The 23,637-nt window shown below is 53.4% G+C and overlaps 1 protein-coding gene across 4 annotated transcripts in view; it reads left to right on the top strand.

Moving 5' to 3' along the window:
- Positions 1 to 23,637, top strand: part of MAPK4 (mitogen-activated protein kinase 4) — a 131,347-nt gene that overhangs the window by 66,445 nt on the left and 41,265 nt on the right. For 3 of the 4 annotated variants that reach the window (XM_036010206.1, XM_036010204.1, XM_028524656.2), the window contains one exon: positions 18,631 to 20,070. In XM_036010206.1, the coding sequence (XP_035866099.1) occupies positions 19,525 to 20,070 (546 nt within the window). In that variant the 5' untranslated portion in view covers positions 18,631 to 19,524. Of the gene's footprint in view, positions 1 to 16,411; positions 16,490 to 18,630; positions 20,071 to 23,637 lie in introns of all 4 variants that reach the window. The other variant, XM_036010205.1, reaches the window with a different exon arrangement.

Raw genomic sequence — 23,637 nt, 5'->3', positions numbered from 1 at the left:
AAAAGGGGACTGTTTGAGGGTCAGCAGGGAGAACCATCTGGAGAGAGAGGGCGGGGTGTGGGGACAGCAGGAGGGAAGGTTGCTCACAGGTGAAATGGGGTACCTGGGAAAGAGTGGGAGAGAGAGAGGAGGGATGGTGGGGTATGGCAAAAAAACAAAAACAAAAACAACTCCCCCCGATCAAGTCCAAAAGGTTAGTGAGCGTTCCACAGAGATTTAAAGCTACAAGATTAAAGATGAGGGAAGAAGGCCCATACCCCGTTCAAAGTGGCCCTCGAATCTGGCAGACACTTCATGCTCTCAAAGTTGGCAGAAGCTTTTGGCAGCTGGGAGGAAAGAATCCATGCAGAATCCTGCCGTGTGCGACTGTTCAACACGGTGTGTGTGCAGACAGCTGGTGCGAGCGGCGGGAGCCAGGTCTCGTTCCTGGGGTCCCCCACGATGAGCCTGTCAGCCCAGTTGCTGTCCTGGGTCACAGAAGAAACCAGAAGCAAGAGAAAGGCAGCCCCTTGTCAACCGGGCACTCGGCAGGCTACTGACAACTGAGTGGTGTGGCTTAGCACACCAGCTCCGTAGTCTGACGACTGGGACAGCTCTTGGCATGAGATGTCCTAGGCATTTAATTCCCTTGGGCCGCCTAATGCAAAGGGCGTGGGGTCTGGAGGCAGGCTGCTGGGGTTTGAGGCCCAGCTCTGGTGCTTCCCGGCTGGGTAAGCTTGGGCCAGTCCCTCCACCAATCTGTGCCTCGATTTCCCATTTGTAAGAGGAGGTGATACTAATGTGTTCCTAGGAATGTCATTGTGAAATTAAATGAGATCAAGTACATCGTTACCTGCTATTATTTAGTGTGGAAAGATAAATAGCACTGATGTGATCGTTATGTCAGCAGTCTTTTGTGTGATACTTTTACTTTCCACACTGCCTCCATGCCCGCTGGTTTGCACTCGCACAAAAACCCTGGGAGGTAAGCCCGGAGAGCATGAATATTCCGGTTAACAGATGTGGAAACTGAGGCACATGTTCACATAAGCTATTTCTGGCAGGGGTCGGACTTGAACCCAGAGTGTTTTCATAAGCCAAAGTTCTCCACCCCACTGCGCCTCACGGTCACCTTCTCCTGGAGTTTCCGTTCCCCATCCAACGCCCAGGTGGCCCCTGGAGCCTCCCTCCGTGGGAGCTGCCTCCTCCCGGCAGCTCCCCACAAATTACATGAGGCTCTTCATCACAGCGGATGCCTGTTCCCTGGGGGCTGGGGCGACTGTGCTCTGCTCTGTGCCTGCGTCCTGCACACCCGGCCGGTCGGAGTGCGGGGTCCCAACAGGAGCAGGGAGTGGAGCAGGTGGGCTCGGCTCGGACCACCCGAGCATAGACGAGGTAGAACTGTGGGCCCGTCAGAGGACCGGCGGTGGGCCCCTGTCCCCAGGCTGCCCAGCCTCCATGGACCCGGCAGCCCTTGGGGGAAGGCTACCCTGGAGCCTCTTCCTGCTCCTGGGGCAGATGAAAACGACACCTGCTGCCCAGGCTCTCGTGGAGGGGATGGAAGGTGCTCCCAGTCCAGCCTCACCTTCCGCTCCGGCCTCATTTGCCTCCACACCACCGCGTCCAGGAGGCCCACGCCACTGACTGTCTCCCTTCCTCCAGCACCAGACCCCTCAAAGCCCTCATGGTTCGGTTCCCCCTGCCTGGAAGGCTCCCCACCCCCCCACCCCTCCTCCTGTGCAGCCTCCATTCACTGTTCATGTCTCAACCTAAATGTCACTCCTCCAGGGAATCTGCCATTTTTTCCCCAAAGTAATCATTTTCTTGTCACCTCTGCTTATAGCATCCTGTACTTTCCCGTCATACCTTTATCACAGTTGTCATCATACATGGGTGCTATTTGGGCAATTGTTTGTGTCACATCTGCGCCTTCACCCCTGGGTCATAAGTTGAGCGGGACCAGGGACTGTGTCTGCTTTATTGGCTCCTGGGTCCCCAAGGCCCGGTACATAATTACACTCAGTAAACATTACATGAAAGTATTAAATATTAAATAATACTGCATGCAAGTCCTTCAGCCAGTGGAAAGTTGCTTTGCAAATGTGACTTTCTTTAATTTTATTGCGACTCATGGGGCTATCTAATAATAAAAGAAATATCTATGGAAGCTGAGGCATCCAGAACAGTCAGGCAACGAGGGTCATAAGAAGTCGTCTAGGGCCCTGGCTGGTGTAGCTCAGTGGATCGAGCATGGGCTGCGAACCAAAGGGTCACCAGTTCAATTCCCAGTCAGGGCACATGCCTGGGTTCTGGGCCAGGTCCCCAGTGGGGGCCACGTGGAGAGGCCACCACACATTGATGTTTCTTTAACTCCCTTTCTCCTTCCCTTCCCCTCTCTCTAAAAATAAATACATAAAATCTTTTTTAAAGAAAGAAGTCACCTAGGTTACGTGGAACCTTGCAGTGTGGCTGTCCCTGAGGGAGGGAAGTGGACAAGTGAGCCTGAGCAGGGAGCTTGGACTCAGTCTGGGTAAACAAGCCTGAGATTGTCAGTGTGATGATCGGAATGAAAGCTGGGAGGTGAAAATAAAGTAAAATACCCACCCAAGGGAATGGCGTGCAGGCGCTCTCTGAGTTTATTTTTGCTTAAGCTGGCCTGTTGCCCCCTGCTGCGTTGATAGCACCTGCCTTTGGTGTGTGCTTGAGAGAGCATGCAGTTCCCGGGGTTCCACCAGAAAAACCCCTTCTCTGATCCCGGCTCCTGTCGGTTCTGCTGGTCTGTCTCCGGCACTTTCACAGAATCTGTTTCCGCACCTCTGCTCAGCTCCCACTGCACCTCACCGTCATCCACCCCTTTGCCACCTTTCCTGGGGGCAGTCCCTCTGCTCTCTGCAAGCCCAGCCTGGTCTGCAGGGCCCACCCGCTCTACTGCTTCCTTGTGTCGCTTCCCCCAGACATCCTGCTCTTGTCCTGGGGAGCTGACCCTGCTTCCGCCAGCAGGTCATGCCCTCCAGGGAAACGCACTTAAGGATCCCTTCCCCCAGGCGCCTCTTCCAAACATTTTCCACTGGCCCCATTCCCACCTCGTCTCTTCATTTGTTCATCAGCTTTTTATTGGGCACCTACTGTATGCCAGGAACTGTATAAGGCTGGGGATGTAGGCTGAATCAGCCCCTGACTGTGCTTCTGCTCTAGGGTTTCCCAGCTGAGTGGGAAGAAGGACCCGCAGAGAGGTGCAGCCCGTGACATCGCCGCTGTAGGTGCATGCACAGGTGCTCTGTGAGCTTGGAGAGGAGTTCACTCTGAAGAGGACAGGGTGGTGTTTGGGCACAGCCTGGGTGGGGTTGCTCCAGGAACCCGGAGGACAGCATTACCAGCAGACGGGTGCATGGGCTGGGAATGTGGTGAATTGGGTGATCACCCCAATCTGTGAGGCTGCAGTATGGGGTGCTGTCGATGGGAGTCGCTGGACAAGACGGGGAAAGATAGATGCAGGTCTGCTGTGGGGGCTGTGTGAGGAGCTTAGGCTTTAATCTCTGAACAGTGGAGAGCTACTAAGAAATGTTTTTGCCCTGCCCAGGGGGCTCACTTGGTTGGAGGATTGTCTCATACACCAAACGTTTGCGGGTTTGATCTCCAGTCAGGGCACATGCCGAGGCTGCAGGTTGGATCCCTAGCTGGGTGTGCACAGGAGGCAGCCAACTGATGTTTCTCTCTCTCTCAAGTCAACAAACATATATCCTGGGGCGAGAATCTAGAAAAATGTTTTTAAGACAGAAGAATGAAATGATCAGATGTTTTAGAAACACTGGGAAGAGGATGGATTGGAGAAGGTGCAGGAAGGTGGCAGCAAGAGCATTGAGGGCTGTTGGTCCTCCCTCCCTCCCTCCCTCCCTCCCTTCCAAGGGTGTTAATTGAGTTATGCCACAGACGCCATGGCTCTTTCCCTGCTGCTGCAGTGGGGCTAGGAGCAGGCCGACTCTGGACACGTACAATACCCAGGACCTAATCTAAGGCGGCATGGGTAAAGAAAAGGGGACAGATTGCACTTCTAGGACAGAGTCTTACCTCCTTCCCATGTAAGCACCTTGACCCTGCTCATTTTTTTTTTAGTTTATTTATTTATTTTTAGAGAGGGAAGGGAGGGAGAAAGAGAGAGAGGGAAACACTAATGTGTAGTTGCTGGGGGCCATGGCCTGCAACCCAGGCATGTGCCCTGACTGGGAATCGAACCTGCGATGCTTTGGTTTGCAGCCCAAGCTCAGTCTACTGAGCTACGCCAGCCAGGGCTTGATCCTGCTCATTTTGGTCACAGCCCTCACCACGGTTCCCCTGGGACCTGATCTCAGTGGGGCCTTGGCAAGGGGCGAAGAGAAGGAACAAGTCCAGCCAGAGAGAACATCGTGAGCACAGGCACAGGGGGTGACAGGTCATCAAAATTTTCCCGGGGTTTAGTCCCAGTCACCTTTTCTGGCAATTCAAATCTTTGATCCATGAGTGTAGTGTGGAAGCTGGCCCCTTACCCCTTTCTGCCGCTGTGTCGGAGAAAGACAGAATAGATTGATCCACAGAGTCAAAAGAGATCCCTGTTGGAGTCAGTGTTTTGTTTTGCTTTTTGTTTTATTTCAAAAAAAATGCTGGCCTTATGAAACTGAACAAGGGGATAAGGCACAGGCTGTGGGTCCCAGACCTTCCACCTCAGCTCTGGTTGATCACAGCCTTTGCAGGAACTCTCGGCTCAGTCCTCATGAGACCCACATTGTACTTCTCTTTAGCTGTCTGAGGCCAAGCCTCCCGAACTGCCCCAAGACTCTGTATCTGCCCGTACTCGGCATCCTCGTTTGCAGCTTGGGCAGTTGAAACAGATTGAGCTAGAAACAATTTACACTGCAACGTGAAAAAAGAAGATGCTTCTGTCATGGCAATATAAAGCCTTACTCTAGAAGCAACCTTCTTTCCAAGAAGGTCCCCACTGTAAGGGCAGGGGGTCTGTCCCCTCCCGCCACCCTTTGTGAGCAGTAGTCTGTCTCAGCTTACTACAAGCAGGAGGTGACCAGTGCAGGATGAGGCAACTCCTTCCATCCACCCCTTCTTATTACCCAGCCTTTACCTCCTCCTGCACATTCTAGAAGGCCACCCTGTCCATGATGCATAGCCAATCAACTGCCTTACCAACTCCCTCGAGCCCCAACTTGCCCTGGCCCCATGGCCTTGATAGATGCTGATGGCACTATCTATCAAGCAGTCTTCATCCCAAAGGCTGACTTGGAGACTGGCCCACATATAAGCCTGGGAGTGGCTGAGACCTTCCCTGGCAGCCCTCTGTCCAGACCCATTGACGCCCTGCTTGTTCTAGGCACATGAGAACTCCAGGTCGAAAAAAGGTGACAGAGCCTGGTTCCAGCTGACTTTTTCAGAGCTCTTTAAACCCTGAGGTCCCTTTATCTGCAGTGTGTAGAGAAAGGGAGAGGCAAAGGAATGTTTACTGCATCCCACTACATTGGCTGGGGCACCAGCCCCGATCCAGGATTTCGGCTAACTACTCTGTGCAGGTAAAATCCAGTCCCCGACTTAGGACGCCCGGTGCCTGGGAGAACCGTGGAGTTCTTGGCTGCCAGCACAATTACATTTGTCAAGCTAATGTACTGTATTGTGTTGGTCATGCCACTGCTGTTGTCAAGGTGCCAGCATTTTCTGCAATGAGGACTTTATCGATGCATGTGGCCAAGGCTCCCAGGCAATAAGGATGGTCTGTGTGCGCCAAGTGCTAACAATAGCTGAGCAGCTCAAAGAGCAAGGCAGGGAGTTGCCTCTGGGAGTGAAGGTGAGGTCCCTCTTTTTTCCCCCCCGACTCTCTCTCTCTCCCCAGCTCCTCCTCTTCAACTCTGCTCCCCCACCAGGGGCCTTGTCTTGTACCCTTGGGATTCTGAGTGTTTGGTTTCCTACTGAGTATAACCATAAACCTGTCCACATCCCTGTGATTCATTTATTGTCTTTGTTACACCTGAATGGACAGAGGTGGCTCTTGCTCCTGGGCTCAGAGGGGCCTGCCTCTCCTCAGACTAAATGAGATTGGAGCTTTCCTTGTGCAGCGAATGCTGGCTCAGCCCCTCAGAGGCCGGGCACGGCACTAGGCACCAGCTCCACGCATCCTCAGTGGGGACAGGGATGCAGTAACCACCCCCTCCTTTCTCCAACCCCCAGGCAGCCTGGCTCCCAGCTCTGCTCGCAGTGAAGGGACAGCATTCCAGCCAGGAAGGCTGGTAGCTGCTGCCACATGGCCCGTATGTGACATTTTGTTCCTGATACAGAACAATGATTTAATTATTCAAGGAGGAAGCGCTGCTCCTTTGCCAGCTGGGTCAGGACCCCCTTGCTCATTGGATGGAGGGAGGCTGGGCGATCCACAGGGTCCCCCTGAGGCCCAGGAAACACCTGGAAGGGCCTGTTCCAAAACAAAGTGAAACAAAACAACCCCAATACAACAAGCGGCAGCCTGGGCACTCTACAAGGCCTGGTCCCTGCCTGTCCGGGTGACCTTAGAGGAGTCATTTCCCTTTTCTGGGCCTCAGTTTCCTCATCCGGCAGCGGAGGGAGTGTCGGTCCCTATTGCAATTAGTATGAATGGACCTGGGACTGATCTGCCACCCGAAGGCCAGGAGGGTCACCTTTGTCCAAAGGGAATCCAAACCAGCCAAGAGCGCACCTGCCAGCTGGTGGAAAGCCGGCATCTGTCTCCATTACAGGCTCCGGTTCTCATTCATCTAAGCACCCCAGGGTGGGCGAGGGGCGGGCTCCTCAGTCCATTGCCCACCTCCCTGTTCCTCCTCCTGTGTTGCTTCTACTGCTTTTTTTCCCCAATCTCCCTGCACTGCCCTCCCCAGCAGTGGGGCTGACTGTCTTCTTCTCTGGGCATCTCGTCAGCTGAAGGCTGCTCACCTCCTTCCTCCCCTTTCCACGTCCAGTGGGGTTTGGTGGCCTCCCACGGGCCCCTGACCATCAACACGTAAGAAACTTGTTTGTGTGTGGAATCCCTCACAGCTTTGCCTGGGATTCAGAGACACTTCCTGTATCCCTCCTAGAGCAGGAAGGAAAGTGAAAAGGCAACCCCCCAACAGCCCACGTTGCCTCTCCAATGGGTCAAGTCCCTGTGGTGTGGTCTCTGTAGCTTGTAGTTCTGACTCCCAGGGTCTGATAGCCCTTGGGTGAAGGAGGTGCCCCTGGGGTGAGCAGAAGAGAGAGGGCGTTGGACACGTGGCAGCAGAGTCCAGAAAGTCAGATCAGGCGATGGCCTCTCTGTGACGGGCATGGTCAGTGTCTCAGTTAGTTTGGGCGGTGGTGAGAGAGTGGACTGGGTGCTGCTATATAAACGACAGAAATTCACTCCTTTTGCTCCCAAAGGCTGGAAAGTCGCAGGTCAGGGTGCCAGCGTGGTCGGGTTCCGGTGAGGGCTCTCTTCTGGGTTGCAGACGGCCGGCTTCTCACTCTGTCCTCACAGGGCAGAAAGGGGGCGCGAGCCGCCTGGGGTCGCTGTTATAGGGCACTGGTCTCACTCAGGAGAGCCCCAACCTCATCACTGATTCGACGGGGATGACTTAGCCTGACGTTCCCTCACTCCTTCCCCCTGCTTCCCCCCGAAAAAGATTTAAGACACATGAGTGATGGCCGGTGGGCCAATACTCACCCTCCAAGCGGAGGCCACTCACTGTTAGAGGGATGGAAAGGGACGAGCCTGAGAGATGAGGGAGGGTGACACGTCCAACCCCCTAGAGCCTAGCGAACGCCACTATGTTAATTTTAAAATGGTTAATTTTAGTGTAATTGGGTTGTGGTCACGACTTACCACCCATCTGAGCTTTAACACTTCTTAAAGTGTGCCTGTATCGCCAGCCTCTGTCTGTTGATCCCGTGGGTAACTGGGCCAGGGTGGTTATTCCCACTTCCCAGATTTGACACTTCTTGCCCAAGGGCTCACAGGCAGTACAGGACTAGAACCCAGGCCTCCTGACTCCCAGCCCAAGGCTTTCTTCCCTGGCCGTAGCATGGGGTCCAGGGGTTGTTGCTGCCACCTGAGCTGTTGAAATGCCACTTCTGTCATTTGGGAACAGGGAGATGCAGTTGCCAGGAGAGGGACTTTTACTTTCTCCCCTGCCCTGCAAATGATTTCTTAATGCCTCCGAGCAGGGCCCCTGTGAATGATTAGCCTCCATGGGAATAGTAGGGAGCGGGCCAGGCACACGTTCCCTGGATAATGGGCCAGGCGATGGTGAGGAGCAGGGCTGGCGAAAGCACATCCAGGACTCCATGAAATTTAAAGAGACTGAATGCCAGGTCGGAACCCAACAAGATCCGTGAAATTCTCACGTCTGGTTGGCATCTCTCAAAGGGAGGAAAGAAGCAAGTACAGTGTGTTACACCTTTTTTTTTGTTTTGTTTTTTAATCCTCACCCAAGGACATACTCATTGAGTTTAGAGAGAGAAGAAGGGAGGGAGAGAGAGAGGAAAAGAAATGTTTTTGTGAGGGAGAAACATCAATCGGTTGCCTCTTGCATGCGCCCAGACCGGAGACGAACCCTCAACCTAGGCGTGTGCCCTGACTGGGGATTGAATCTTTGCCCTTTTGGTTTACGGAACGATGCTCCAACCAAGTGAGCTATACTGGCCAGGGCCAGTGTATTACAGATTTGGATTTGTGAACAATGGTCTGGAGCATGGTGCTTCTCAGAATGCATTTGTTCTGCCCAGAGATTATTGCTTACTATTGAGTAGGTTAGGAATTAGGCCCTGGGTCTGTACTGATGTAGATGGTGAAGGAGTCCCTGTCCTTACCGGAGTCCCTTCCAAGTCAAACACTGAGACAAGCAATTAATGCTGATCAAAAAGGGAGGAGAGTGACAGGAGGTGGGAGGACAGGGAGACACAGTCTGACAGATAAGCTAGTCTGGCAAGGGACAGGACCATCAAGGAAGCCTCCCTGGATGAAGGGGCATTTAAAATTAGACCCAAAGGATAAGTGAGAATTAGCCAGGGGAAGAGGAGAGGGAACAGCATGTGTGGAGGTCCAGAGGCAAGGGAGAACATGACATTTTCAGTGGCTGAGAGACGTTTTGGATGGCTGGTGAGTAGAGTCTAGGGAACCATGAGATCAGAGGCCACAGAAGTTTAGAAGGGATGTCAGTTCCCAGGATGACTTAAGGGAGCAAAGTAAATCCTTCTCCGAAGCACTGGGAAAACTCAAGAAAGCAAATGCTGACACTCAAGTGTGAGGGGGGTGGGGTCTACAAGAGGAAGCCCCCATAGGAGATGACAGAGAATGAACTGGTGTTGGGACCGAGGCCGGATTGGGACCTGGCTCTACCCCATCTTGTGTATGGTCTTGAGGAAGTCACCGCAATTCTGCAGAATGGAAGGACAAGGAGGAAGCGGGCGCCTACCGTTCCCCGTGCTGTGTTTATTCACAGGGAGGAATAGTCACCCCTACCTTTCCGTGCTGTGAAACTTAAGTCAAACATTGTTGAGTGTTTGTGACCATGCCCAGCCACACAGTCGGCCCTCAGTAAGTGCCGGCTGAGTTGGACTGCTTGCCTAAAAAAAAAAGGTGGGTGCTTGGTCCCTGGAGCCAGGCAGGAACCCAGGTGTAGCAAGGGAAATGTGAGGTCAGCGAGAGCCATGCTGTGGATGCAAGTAGGCTTCGCCCCCAGTGCCAGCTCCAGGTGACTGGCAGAGGCTCTGGGGTTGCTGTTTGCAAAGGCTTCTGGTTTTCCTGTTCACCAGGAAAGTAAGGGGGAAGATTGATTATCAATGTCCGCCGTGGGTGCAAGGTGGGTCAATAGTAGTACTTATGACACATATTTGCCATCTCTGGTCTACAAGCAAGGTAACTTAATGCTGTGTCCTTTAGCTGCAAAGCTGGGATCTTTTAGCGTCTCTGCCATGGGCTCACCTTGCAGGTAGGGAGTAAGTGGCCCCTTGTAAGGACCCCAAAGTTTGGCAGGAAAGGTCAGGTCTAAACATGGAGCTCCTCAAGGGTCAGCAGCTATGTGCATTCCCATGAGAGCTTACTAAATCTGGGCTCACGGAGAGGAAACTCCAAATCCAAGGGGGGCACAGGGGTCTGTGGGCACCATCCACCATCCAACGGGGGAGAAATGAAAGGTGTGAGCTCTGCTTTCGAGACGTTTAGCCCCTGGCTGCGATCTTTGCCCTTCAGAACACAGCCCAGACAAGGCAAGCCCCACCTTATCTAGCCAATAAAGTCGTAACTGTCCTGATTTGGATTCTGAAAGCAGCCAACATCTTCTGGGATCCCAGGTCTCCCTCCTTAAAAGAGAGAGAATGAGAAGTTTCCCCTTGAACCCACAAAGGTCAGACGCAGGAGCTGTCTGAACGTAGGAGGCGCTGAAGTGCCGGCACGCACAAACTCCCTCGCACACCTGTGATCTGGAGGTCTGACACCCAGGCTCAACCCTGGGCAGGTGCAGCCTCTACCGCCGTGCTGTTCCCGTGGCAACCAGCACCCCCATACTTCACACGCAGGGACCCAGACTGCCCTGTCTCCCCAGCTCCGCACTGCCGTGAGCATGGAGCTCCAATGAGGCTGCCGGAATTTCTCTGTGCTATTTCAGTCCTGTCAGGAGGCCTGGGAAGTCTTTGTTCTCCCTGGCTGGTTATGTAACTTTCAAGAAAAAAGGCAGAGCAAAGTCTGAAGCGAAGGCTCCTAGAGTTTGCTTTTGGGGGAAGAGTTAACACCCCCTCTCCGGGGCCTGATATTCCTTCTGCTCACGTCTTCTTCCCGCCTTCAGGACCTCTCCTCTCATCCCCTCACGGGGAGATCAAAGCAACAGGGTTCCCTCCTGTTTCTTGCCCTGAAGCATCATCCCGCCAGCATGTTCTGGAGGAAACGTAGAAGGAAAACAAGCCAGGGCGGCTGGTACCGCTGCCTGGCAGGGATGCTAAGATGTTGGCACACCTTGGGGGAGGACGCTCTCGCGGGCCTTGGGGATCAGTGCCTGTCCATGGCTCCCTGCTTGAGACCTCTGTTTGGGACTAAGCAGTACTTTTGGCTCTGTTGCGTAGCTGTCCTCCCGGCTGGTGGGTGAAGGGTTACCCGGGACCTCTGCGGGGAGGGGTGCTGGGCATCAGAGGCACGGGGCACAGGCAGTGCCATCTGAGCACGTGAGGAGCAGCCATCTGCCTGTGCATCTGCGTTTTCACAGAAAGAAAGGGCTTCCGGGCACGGGCAGGTCACTTTGCATGACCTCCAGCCAGCTCCCCTCCTGGGTGGAGGGGATGGTACTTCCTTTCAAAAGCTGGGAGACCAGGAAGAGCTGTTATTCCTGGGTATCAATACTGAATATCAGACCTAACACAGTGCTAATGGCCTCAGGACCAGCAGTTCCTTGCTTGGCGAGGAAACACCTTCCAGTCACTATGCTTTTGGGGGGGCCTGTGTGACATCCTTTCGGAACCCCCTCCAACCCCCACCCACCCTGGGAGAGTCAAAAGCTTTCCCTTCCAGACCACAGAAACACACTGCAATGTCTCCTCCATGTGGCTCATACTTGGTCGTAACTGAAATGTTAACTGCAGACACGTAGCCATTCCATGGGCTAGAGCCCGGGACTGCATCCGTGAGAAGAAGAGAGGTGAGGTGCCTCCCCTTCCGGAGGTGCTGTCTGGCTGTGGAATCTGATGAGATCCAAGCCAGGTCGGACCCAGGACCCCGGCCCCCAGCCCAGTGACTTTGCAAGGTCTCAGTCCTAGTCTGACACTTTGCCATTTTGGAGCCATCAGAACTACAGGTCTCTGAGCCCTTCCTCCCCATTAGTGATCTACTGCCACGTAACCCCCAATTCAGTGGCTTACACAGCCTTTATTGTCACATCGTTTCCATGGGGCAGGAATCTGGGCACAGCTTCGCCCGGTGCCTGTGACTGATGTCAGGTCTCTAGTGAGACCTCAGTCGGGCTGTGGCCAGGGCTCTAGTCCTCTCAAGGCCCACGATCTGCTTCCGAGCTCACCCATGTGGTGGCCGTGAGCCTCAGAAGACCCGCTTCCAGGGACTCCCACAGGTCTTCCCGTGGGGCTGCCTCATTCGTGACAGGGCTGCCAGCTCTCCTGAGAGGGCTCACCTAAGAAGGAAGCCACTGTCCTGTGCTCACCCCATTTCAGAAGTGACACCCCACCACTTCTGCATAGTCTGTTCCTTAGAAGTGAGTCACGAAGTCCAGCATTCCTTAAGGGGAAGAACTCTCCCCCGCCCCGTGTCCGGAGTCAGGACGGACGATCACTGGTGGGCATCTCAGAAGCTGCCTTCCCCGTCCTGCAGGGGCTTCCCTGACTGGCTCGCCTCGTCCTCACGCTGCCCTGCAGCAGCGGGGGTTGTGCCGCGGCTCCTGGACAGTCCTGCTTCTGTAGTTGTGATTGGCCTGGCTCTTCTCCCCCTGTAGGAACAGAAGCTCCTAGAGGTCAGGAGCCACGTGCCCTACATTTCTTCATTTCTCCTTTAAACCACCCTCACCCTTGTACCCTCGCTAGTTTCTGTCATTAGATAATTCAGCCTTAAGTTAAAAAAAAACAAAACGCATGACACAGTAAAAATGTCTTTAAGAGTTGGGCTTGATGATCTCCCTTAACAAGAGAGTTGGAAGTAGGCATTTCCAGGCTCCACTCTGCCACTCAGCAATGGCAACAAGACCTCAGGCTCACCTGCCACCTCCATTGTGCTGGCCTTTGTCCCCCGGACTGTCCCCGCTTGGCCTCAAGGTCGGCAGTAGCACCAATACCACCTCCTCCCACAAAGACAGGGAGGAGAGGAGGAAAACTGTCCCCTAAGCCTCCGAGGGCCCGGTCCCTTCAGACTTATTGTTCAGAACTGGATCAACTGACCGCCCCCATGCCAGCCTCTGCCAACCAGGAATCCAGTTACCGGGATTGGCTTCGACTCACAGCCCTCAACAGCGATGGGTGTGGGAGATACCACTGGCCTCTAGGGTTTAGGAAACGTGTGAGGCTGTCACGGCCACCAGGAAGTGCTGTCAGGGCTGGGCTGCTTAAACTTTCAACAAGCGTGCGCTAGGCAGCTCTGCAAAACCAGTTGCTCTTCTGCTCGGAGGTCAATATTGTCTTTGCTGGAAGCTGCTGACTTAGATCAGTGGTTCTCAACCAAGGATGACGCAGCGCCTCCTCCACCGGTGGTGGTTTTCAAAGTTTGGAGATGTTTTGGTCATCACAACTAGGGGTTGCTACTGGCATTGAGTAGGTAGAGGCCAGGGAGGCTGCTGAATATTCTATGGTGCACATCCTAGCCTCGCAGCTGAGAATGACCTTGCTCAAACTGTCAGTCGTGCTGAGGCTGAAAAACCCTGGTGCAGACCCATCAGAGTCATCCCTGAGTTGGGCTCAGCTGCTCAGTGGCTGACCCGGACCTGGTCTTTGTTTGTTCAGAGGAAGCGGGAATGGTTCCTGGGCTGGTGGCTAGTGTCAGCCTGAGGCCTCCGTGTGTCAGCCAGCTGGGCGAGTGCTCAGCTCAGCTCACGTCCAGAATGGCCAGTGTCTGCAGCCACAGCCTCCTGTGTACCTGAGGTTGGCGGCCGGAGAAGTCCAGAAACGGGTGGAACGCAAGATTATGGGTGTTTGTACTTGGTGTTATCTGTTTTATTTTTTCTCAACTCTTACTCTTATTTCAATGTTCTATTTCTCAGTTTCTTTCCATAAAGTGAGCTCAGTACCCTGGAGCTGAATACATGCTGAAAGCTGGCCGCTTCTTGCTTTAATTTGAGCAGTACCACAAGGTGTGCCCACCCCAACTGTCCTGTGCTAGGCCTGGGAAGTCACACTGGGTCTCAATGGCTCATGGTGAGAGACTCACGTGGGCTCAGGTCACGTGTTAGGATGATGAGAAGTGTGGGGTTTGGCATCAGACACGCCTGAGTTTACGTCCCAGCTAGTGGTGGGACTTTGGGCAAGTTGCTTCCCGCTGAAACCTTCATGGGAGAATGACAGCAACTCATGGGGTTCGTGTGAGACCCAGCGGAAACAATCAGACAAAGCCCCTGGCCCATGGTAACCCCCCAGTTAGTGTACGCACCCCGTCTCCAGCATGTCATCTTCGCCACCTCTCTGGAAAACCTCTGTGGAAGTCCAAGTGCGGGTTAGGGGCGAGGTGCATCATTGGTACCATCAAGTTGCAGAACTAGAAGGTAGTTTGTGAACGGCAGAGAGCTGGGCCCTGAGCCAGGAAACCTTCACCAAGTCTGAGGTCCCGAGCCCAGGGTACCTCCTGGAGGGAAAGTCCTGGGACAGTGCCACCATGAGGGGCAACAGGAGGACTGAAGCCAGGAGGGAGGAACTGATGCAGTGAGACTGGAAGGGGGCCCGGGTTACCATACACTGCAGCGTCTACTCAAGAATAAACTAGAGGCAGTTCCTACACAATCTAGAACAGGGGCTGGCAAACTGCAGCCCCTGGGCCAAATCTGGCCCTCCGCCTATCTTTGTAAATAAAGTTTTATTAAAATGTGGTCATGCCCTTCCCTTGGGTGTCGTCTGTGGCTGCTTTTGTGCTACAAAGGCAGGGTTGAGTGGTTGGGTTGAGTAGTCGATAAAGAGACAGTATATCCTGCAAATCCTAAGCTATTTTATCCTCTGGCCCTTTATAGAAAAAAAAGTGCCGCTCTCTGGTCCAGGGGACTTCATGCGCATGGGCGGCAGTGGCTGGGGTCACAAACCTTAGAGTCAGACCGGCTTGACCGTGAGATGCAGGGGTCATCTAGAATTGTGCAGTGTGCAGCCTGTTCCACCGTGAACAGTTACCTGCCCTGCCCAAGGAGGGTTTCCTGCCAGTTTGGGGGTGCTCCGAAGAGGGAAAAAGCAGCATCTTGGAAATGCCAGCACCTCACCGGAGGCCATCGTCCCCGCTGGGAGTCAACAGCACGAAGTCTGGGGGGATCTGAGCAGGCAGAGGAGGTGAGTCTAAATTTAGACTTTCCAGAGCTGCTTTGTAAACCAGAGCCCCAGGAAGCCCAGAGAGGGACAGCTGGCACACACCATCTCGTCTCTGGTTTGCCTCCACATGTTCGAAGGTTGGATGCATGAGCGGATAATTAATTGGCCTTAAATAAGATGTTCTGGGAGAGTCAGGGAGAAGTCGGTGGAGAGATGAAGCTCCATTGTTAGGAGACCTGGGGTAGATATTTCTTCTCCTGTGTTTGCTTACGACAGTCACCACAAAATTGTGGGAGTCTGGGGTGCCCTGGAAAGAATCATGTACCTTCTTCTTGCTGGGCGTTATTGGAGCACAGCTGAACCTATGACCTTCCTTTCTCTCAAGGTGAATGCCAGGTCCCTGGTTGGAAGTCACAGTTATGATCCAGAGCAGCTCTGAGCCACCAGCTCCAAATGGGGGCTGGATGTACCGCCCCCTGAAGCTGCATTGTGCCAAGAGCTGTGACACACAATCCCCTGCCCAGGTGGGCACACCAGATGCCAGGTCTGCCCCTCTGCAGGGCTGATGGGCCCATAGTTCTTGGTATGTCACACAAGCAACGAATCACTAATCTGAGACTTCTTAGGTAATGGGTGTTTTGTAATCAGTCCACCTGTGGAAAAACACAAGCTTTGACAGTAGAAATCGTAGAGGAGTTATAGAGAGAAACTTAGAACATAAAGAGATTTGATTAGAGAGGCATCACAGCAAACTTGAATGGGAACAGAGACGTGGTCAGACAAGGGCCGCCTGGTTAGTGCCGAAACTCAGAGAGGCAGCATCGAAGCAGAAGGTGATGTGAAGCGGGCGAAGGTTCAGGGATGATGGCTCGTCTGAGCGGTCGGGGCTTGCTGTGGGAAGAGCCTGCTGAAGCCTTCGCCCTGCAGCAGCATGCCAGCGAGGCCAGGCTGGCTGTCTGGGGTGTGGGCATCATGATGGTGGAGACGTAGCTGAGGGGACCCCAGTCCACAGTTGTTTTCTATACTTCGAGCCCTGGTCTAGTTGAGAGGTAGACATGCATGGAATTTACATAATTCCCCAAATGATATACACACGAAGGCTATAGGAGTTTGGGAAGGGGAGACATGGCCCTGAGGACCAACCGGGATGGATGCATCACCAAGGAAATGAGACCTCATCTGGATTCTGAATGACGGGCAGGACTTCAGTAAGTGGGGAGGAAGCAGGAGAACACTTCAGGACCCAGGAAGGTGCAAGCAGAGAAGCAAGGCAGGGATAGACAGAGCATATCTGGAGGCCCACGAGGAAGGCGGAGAAGCTGTGCCAGGTGACGTGGCGCCTGCCCACGGACGGTGACAGCATGTTGGAAAGGCCACACACTCACTCAGACACACTGCACATGCAGGGGAGATGGTCCCTCCACCCTGTGAGAGGGCAAGGAGAGAGTTTTTAAAAATACATAAAGCACCTCTTAATTATTCACAGATTATCTGCATTGCAGCTGATCCCCAACAAACCCTGCTTTCAGCCCGCTGGTGCTGGTGATGTCATCTCGCCGCTTAGGTGCGTGCTCCCGTCTCTGTTTACAACCCTGCGAGCGCTGGAAAGGGAAGAAGGCTTAAGTCCCTCCTCGGAAAGCAAAACAGATCATTGCCTCTGGTGGCTGTGCCCTTGAAAACCAGACCGGGCCTGTGGGTAGAGAGTGACAGAAGCTCCAAGTTACTTTCTGTTACCCGACTTGGGCAGCAGGGGCCAGAGGAGGGATGGAACGGGGCCCCGGGCGCTCTGTTGTTCCCCTGCACTTGACATCCAGGTGGACTTCACTGGCATAGATGTTAGACTGCCGCTCGGTGGGTGGCCCCAGCACGGACTCCCATTGGCCAGGAATCCCCTAACAGAGCGAATAGTATTCATGTATCACTTCATCAGGTGTTTATCGGCCCTGTCTGTGCTAGAAGCACTGAGCTGGTATTCACTGAGCCTCAGTGCCCTCGTGTGCAAGGTGAGAACCTTGTCTCTCAGTGGAGGTGCTGGCATTTGGGGGTGGGTATGGGCTATTCACTGACGGAGGAGCTTGGCAGGATGGTAAGCCAATCTGGCCCTGCCCATCAAAGGCCAGTAGTGACCCCTCCTCAAATGAGCCAAGGAGGGCAGGGCCATCCCCAGTGAAGGACCATTGGCTCTGTTTGCTACAATTGCTCCCCAGTCTGAAATTCTGCCAGTCTATGATTATTTTGCTGCTGGACCCAACACCAATGTACAAAGTGAAATTGCTGAAGGTCTGATGAAAAACCAGAACGGTAGGTGCATCTTATTTAAGTGTAAGGGAACTTCCAACAGTAGCAACAATAGGTGACATCTGTTGAGCAAGTGCTATTATGTTCTAGACCCTTGGCAAATTTCTTTCATTAGAAGTTTTTAGAGGGGATCTGATTACTTACTACTTCGTGTCATCTGTGTCCTCTAATTTGCCTTCTTAGTTCCAGAGCATCAACTGTTGTTTTGCTCCATTTATCATTCACAGAAATGTGCAGAGTACCGATATGAAAGCATTCCCTGCAGGGGACCCTGCAGTGTGATGGGAATAGAGAAGGAGCCCTAGCTAGATTCACTCCTTTGTCCTGGATGCAGTGTTTGCTCCTCGTGTGTGCATGGACTTAATAAACTCATGAAACCTGCCACTTCCTTAGAAGCCATGATATTATTGCCTTTACCTCAGAGGCCTGAATGTACATTGCTAGTTTTGCAGGTTTTCACCCCAGCTTGGGTCCTATGCCTGTAATTGGAGTGGGCAGCCACCAGGGGGCAGTCAAGACTGGATTTGACCCATTGCTTTGAAGAGCTAGGTCCCCACCATTGGAAAGAAGACTGCTAGTCCTGGTGCCATGCTAAGACGTCTGTGCCCTGGTGCCCTGGCCCGGTGGCTCAGCTGGTTGGAGCATCATCCCTGCACCAAAAGGTTATGGGTCCAATTCTTGGTCAGGGCATGTACAGGAGGCAATTCCTTGTGTTTCTTTCTCTCTCTCCCCCCTTCCTCTCTCTCTAAAATCAATAAAAACATATCCGCAGGTGAAGATTAAAAAAAAAAGTCTGTGCTCTGGTTTCCTGGGCAGAGCCCCTTGATTAGAGTGGCAATATAATTTCCTTCTAATTTGGTGTGCGTGCTTATGCCACCTACGTGGGAAGCAAGAGATGCGATTGTAATTAAATTTCTAATTTGAATATTCAGTTATTAAAATATTCAAAGACATTAGCAAAAGAAGGAAGAAAAGGGGTCCAAGTGAAGAAACGAGATTATTGATCCTTTATTTTTCTATCTGCAACTCGTTACTTTTTACTCTCAGCCTCCCCAGCTGGTGCTGATGGGTGTTTGGAGAGCTTAGAGAATGAATTTCGCAAAGGTCAGAGCCCATCACTCCCACCTACAATTCGTGTATGTTAACCTTAGGGAAGCAAGTATTTACATAAAAGGCACACCATTTGATGATCTTATCAAATCAATCCCTCTTCTCACTTCCAGGGGAGTGCTGCACACAGCAGGAGGGGTGGCTGGGCAATGCAAAGCCTGGAATCCCCTGAGCAAGCAGTATTTCAGCTGGCTGGACAGATCAAATAACACTGGGGCTGGTTAACAAAAGACAGGCAAGCGGGAAGGTGTTGGAAGCCAGAGTGTGGAAATTTACCCAACGTTTTTTCTTTGACAGGGAAGGAGACTCTGAAAGATGCCGAGTTCCTGCAGCGGCTCTGAGTCCAGCGGAGCACAGTCTCGTTCGAGGTGGCATGGGTGAGGGGGTGACAGAGGATGCTGCCCCCGCTGAAGCCTCCGAAGGAGCCTGGCCTGGCAGCTGAGCGCCCCTGGGATTCGGGACTTCAGGTGTAACTTGGTGTAGAGCTCATGCACACAGTGCTTGAACCTCTCCAGCTTTCCTCACTGGCACTCACCGGGCTGGTCTGGGTTGCAGCATCCAAGGTGAGCTGGTAGGAAGGGGAGCTGGTCAAGGTGGAAAGAAGCCCCTAGAAGCCTCCAGAATCCGTTGTTGGGATCCCTTCATTCTGCTCAGGACACAGAGAGCAGCTACCAAGCTGCCTGGGGCTGTGATACCACCGAGCTTTGGACCAGCGTCAGTAAAGGAATGCAGCTCAGCAAAGGCATTGCAGCCCCAAGGAATCTCTTTTAACAAAGGATTTAAAGGGGAGAGTTTCTGCATTTTCACTTTGTGGTCCATCCTGATAGACAACTTGACACTCACGTAGATAATGAGCCTGGTTTTTCTTTCCAAGATGCTACCCTTGAAAGAAACATGAGCCATTGTAAGTGTGGAGGAGGACTTGGGATCCACAGGAGTTGGTGGACAGCCCTCCCAGGGCAGGTTAACAAAGCAGCGTGAGCCTCCGGCTTCTGCAGCTCAGCAAGCATGGACATGTGCCACTCTTGTCTCCTGAGAGTTGGTGGCAGTGACATCACCACAAGAAAAAGCATCCCTCCGCTTTGGAACCCGACAGAATGAGGTGTGCTGGGGAAGCCACTGGCCGGGACTTGGCCTTTCCTGACTGGCCCTCCGTCCCACGGGCAGCCCCTGACCACCACTGAGCCAACGATGGCTGAGAAGGGTGACTGCCTTGCCAGTGTCTACGGGTATGACCTCGGTGGGCGCTTCGTTGACTTCCGGCCCCTGGGCTTTGGCGTCAATGGGCTGGTGCTGTCGGCCATGGACAGCAGGACCTGCCGGAAGGTGGCCGTGAAGAAGATCACCCTGAGCGACGCCCGCAGCATGAAGCACGCGCTCCGGGAGATCAAAATCATCCGGCGCCTGGACCACGACAACATCGTGAAGGTGTACGAGGTGCTGGGGCCCAAGGGGGCCAGCCTGCAGGGCGAGCTGTTCAAGTTCAGCGTGGCCTACATCGTGCAGGAGTACATGGAGACCGACCTGGCCCGCCTGCTGGAGCAGGGCACCCTGACCGAGGAGCACGCGAAGTTGTTCATGTACCAGCTGCTCCGCGGGCTCAAGTACATCCACTCCGCCAACGTGCTGCACAGGGACCTGAAGCCCGCCAACATCTTCATCAGCACGGAGGACCTCGTGCTCAAGATCGGGGACTTCGGGTTGGCGAGGATCGTCGACCAGCACTATTCGCACAAGGTATGTCTGGCTGGAATGGCTGATGGGGGGGCCCACGGGGTCCTCCAGCCTGCTCGCGATGTTTCGGAGTGTATTGAGAGTGCAGTGCCAGCTCCATGGGAGTCAGGGGACTGGGGCTGTGTCTGGGGGTGGTGGGAGGGTGCTGAAAAGACCACTGGCCTGAAAAGATGTGGTAAGGGGAGGTTCGGGTTCTTGATCTTGGCTCTGCCCAGTGCCACGAATAACTCCTGGCTGTGCAAGAGGGGGTCGGACTAGATTGCTTCTAAGATTTCTCCTGGCTCCAAACTCTATGGCTTTGAAGTTGTGCAGTTGGTGAATTTGCCCCTAGGATCGTCCAACCACCTCTTCCCCTTGTTGCCTGCTCAGGCCTGCTGATGAGGCTTCTCACCGCACATGCTCTGGTTCATCTTGCCTCCTCCTTCCATCAAAGCTCGCCCACTCTCGGTCCCATTCTCTCTGTCAGTGGGCAAGGGGCACGAACAGTTAATATGATCAACTCATCCTCAGAGTCCATTACCCAGCAAATGGCTCAGCTCTCTCAGGTCCCACGATGCCCCGGCCCCTGAGTGTGATGCAGCTATGGGGGTCTGGATGGTACTACTGAGACCCCATGTGGTGGGTGGCTAAATGCCCCACCAGAGTGCTCAGGGGTCAGAGCTGACCCCCAATATACTGGTGGAGATAGTGCATACCCCCAGACCACTTCTGACCCAAGTGCACTGCTCCTCTCAGGAGCCGGGAGTCCTCTGGAAGTCTGTTCCCCTCACCCCATGGTTCCTGCTACTTTGGGGGAGCCTCTGAGTAGCTCAGCCTGTGCACATGTCACCAGGTACCCTTGACCAGAGCTGGAGGGTGGAGGTCATTTCCAGCCTCCTGCCAAAACCTTTGTGCCACAAATGTTTATTAGAATGAAAACATCCCCTAGGAGGTAGGTGTACCATAAACTATCATCAGCCAAGAGGCTCGTGTGGGTTACGAAAGGGAAGGGTAGCTCTGATCTTGAACACACTGTTTGCCCACAGCCAGAAGGTCACAGATGCACAGAACGGTGCTGACCTCCCTGGCGCAGCTGCAGTGGGAGGGTGTGCGGGGCAGAGGGGGGCGGCGCTCCCTGTCCCACCTTCACTGGCTGGAGCTTGGACTCCAGCCCAGATTTCAGAGCCCAGATCGGCTCAGCCGGCTCTCGCTCCCTGGTGCCACCTTCCCTGTGAGATTGCCCTCTGCTTCCCAGGCCACATCCGTCAGAGCCGACAGCTGACCTCTTAGGCAGGAATGTCTATGGCAAATGAACAAGCACAAACAAAAACACACCCATGTACACACACACACACACACACACACAAGGCTTCCTGCTGTCCTAGTGCCCTGTGCTGCTTCTGCTGCTTCTACCTTCTCTTTCCTCTCAGGAGCAATGACTCCAAGCAATTGAACCAACATTTTAACTCAAACCAGTTTCTATTTGGTAATCTTAAGGGAGCCCACGACACTCCTATTTCTGGGATGCACAAAACCGCCTTCTGAATGGGACGAAACTGGTACACTGGGAACAATCACAGGACCTTCCTTGATTACAGAGTCTAATTAGTGAAGTTTTGTATTATAGGGGAAATGCTCAGAACAGTTGTTCGGGAAAGTCAGTCAGCAAAGGTGATTTCTGGGGCGAGGACTGGCTGTAGAAGTAAATCCCAGGAGGTGCGTGGTGTGAGGAGGTACCCCTGTGTGAGGAGGCAGAGACACTCTGCTGGCGCTAGCTCAGGACACAGACGCGCCCCATCCGGGAGCCTCGGTTTCCCCACCTTCGACAGGGATGATAATACAGGCCCCGTCCGTCCCACTGGCTGTGGTTATGAGTCAGAGTGGAGCATGAATATAAAGCCCCTTGGAAAGTAGCGAGGACCCCATCCATTCATTTCTTGAGAGTTTTTTTGAGTGCATGCGGGGCTCAGACTGAGTGCTGGGAGCCTCGGAGGTTCACTGACCACCCCCTGTGAGCGGCTGCTACCCCTTTACTCAGGGCAGGAAGCCACTCCTTCGAAGGGGACTTTCATTTTCCTGACGCAGAGGAGTTTCAGTGCTCTGACTTGCTCGCCTTGGGCTCTGTTCAGTACTAGCTCTTGGAGGTTCAAAACAAAAATCGCTGGAGCCGGTCACAAGCCCCGTAGGTGTCCGCATGAATCCCGTGTTTGGCAGGCGCCACCTGCCTCTCCCACTTCCCTTCTCATCTACCTTCTGCTTTTAGCTTCCTCCCGTCTCTTCCCTGAGTGATGATGGAAGGGTTATATTTGGTGCTTTCCTTTATCCAAAGTGCACTAAAATCAGTTCTCACTAGATCCTCATAATGCCGGGAGGCACTTGGGGAAACTGGTCCATTCTGAAACAGAGGACTGGCTTTCTCCAGATTACTTGACCAGTGGTGGCCGAAGGGGCACTGGAACTTGGGCCTTCTTGGGTCTTGGTGGGTGGCCTTTCCGTGCCCCACCTGCTTCAGGAAGGCTTTCTGAATCCCCAGTCGGAATTAATCTTTCCTTCCTCTGAATTTCCAGGTCAGTTTCCCCCCCGCTTCCATAACCTGGATCGTCTAGCGCTGACGACCATGCTCTGCTCTGTCCTATGGGCACGTGCTTCTCGTGCTCTCCTCGGCCGGGAGCCCCTTGGCTCCTTGCAGGTTGTCTCATGTTGGTCTTGGTTTCCTCCAGGGAGTCTAATCACTGTGCCTGAGACCTGGCCCAGCTGATCTGGTCGGCTGTCTCAAGCAGATGGAAGACTAGTCACTTACCAACCCATTGCAGATAGGAAGCTAGTGGAGTTTATTGATCCCATGTGGTTAGAAGCTTTGAAAAAGAGCACAGACAGGGGAGAGACATTAAAGTGTGTACCTTTGCCCTGGCCAGGTAGCTCAGTTAATTAGAGCGTCATCCCTCCAGGCCAAGGTGGCTCGTTGCATTCCTGGAGAGGACACATACAAGAGTCAACCAATGAATGCATAAATTAGTGGAACCACAAATTAGTGTTTCTCTCTCTCTCCAATCTATAAATAAAATAAAATGTATACCTTCAAAACTTAAATAGATGAAAATTAGTGTGCAATTTATGCATGTATAATGAGAGCTAATATATAAGACAATTCTAATAGACTCAGAGGAGGAAGAAAAAGAGAGCACGTAATTCTTCCAGTCAGTGGATTGCTTGGGATCAGATGTGTGCGTCTGCTCTCGCTGGTGTGCGTGGGGGGCAGGGGGACGTTTACACGTGAACTGCTCTGAATTTGACCCTCTCCTGAGCTTTTTTGGATTCCATTTTGATGTGCCTGTGCCCACCTGGGATGAAGTTATCAAAAGGTGACCCTTTTTCTAGGCTGATTTAATTCAGCACAGGGGACAGGCTTTGTGATGCAGCCAGGGGCTGGACGCAGCCCCTGGCCCAACACAACCCACGTAGCAGTCAGTAGCAGCTGGGATCTCACCGTCCCCACCATGCCTTTCCTTCGGGTGGACAGTACGTCTCCTAAACCTTTATGTCCCCTCCTCTAGCATGAAGTCTGGCACAGGGCAGGGGCCACTGTGTTTG

Source organism: Phyllostomus discolor, chromosome 9, assembly GCF_004126475.2.
Source record: "Phyllostomus discolor isolate MPI-MPIP mPhyDis1 chromosome 9, mPhyDis1.pri.v3, whole genome shotgun sequence".
In the NCBI taxonomy this organism is placed as follows: domain Eukaryota; kingdom Metazoa; phylum Chordata; class Mammalia; order Chiroptera; family Phyllostomidae; genus Phyllostomus; species Phyllostomus discolor.
This window is presented reverse-complemented; position numbering and strand designations above follow the sequence as displayed.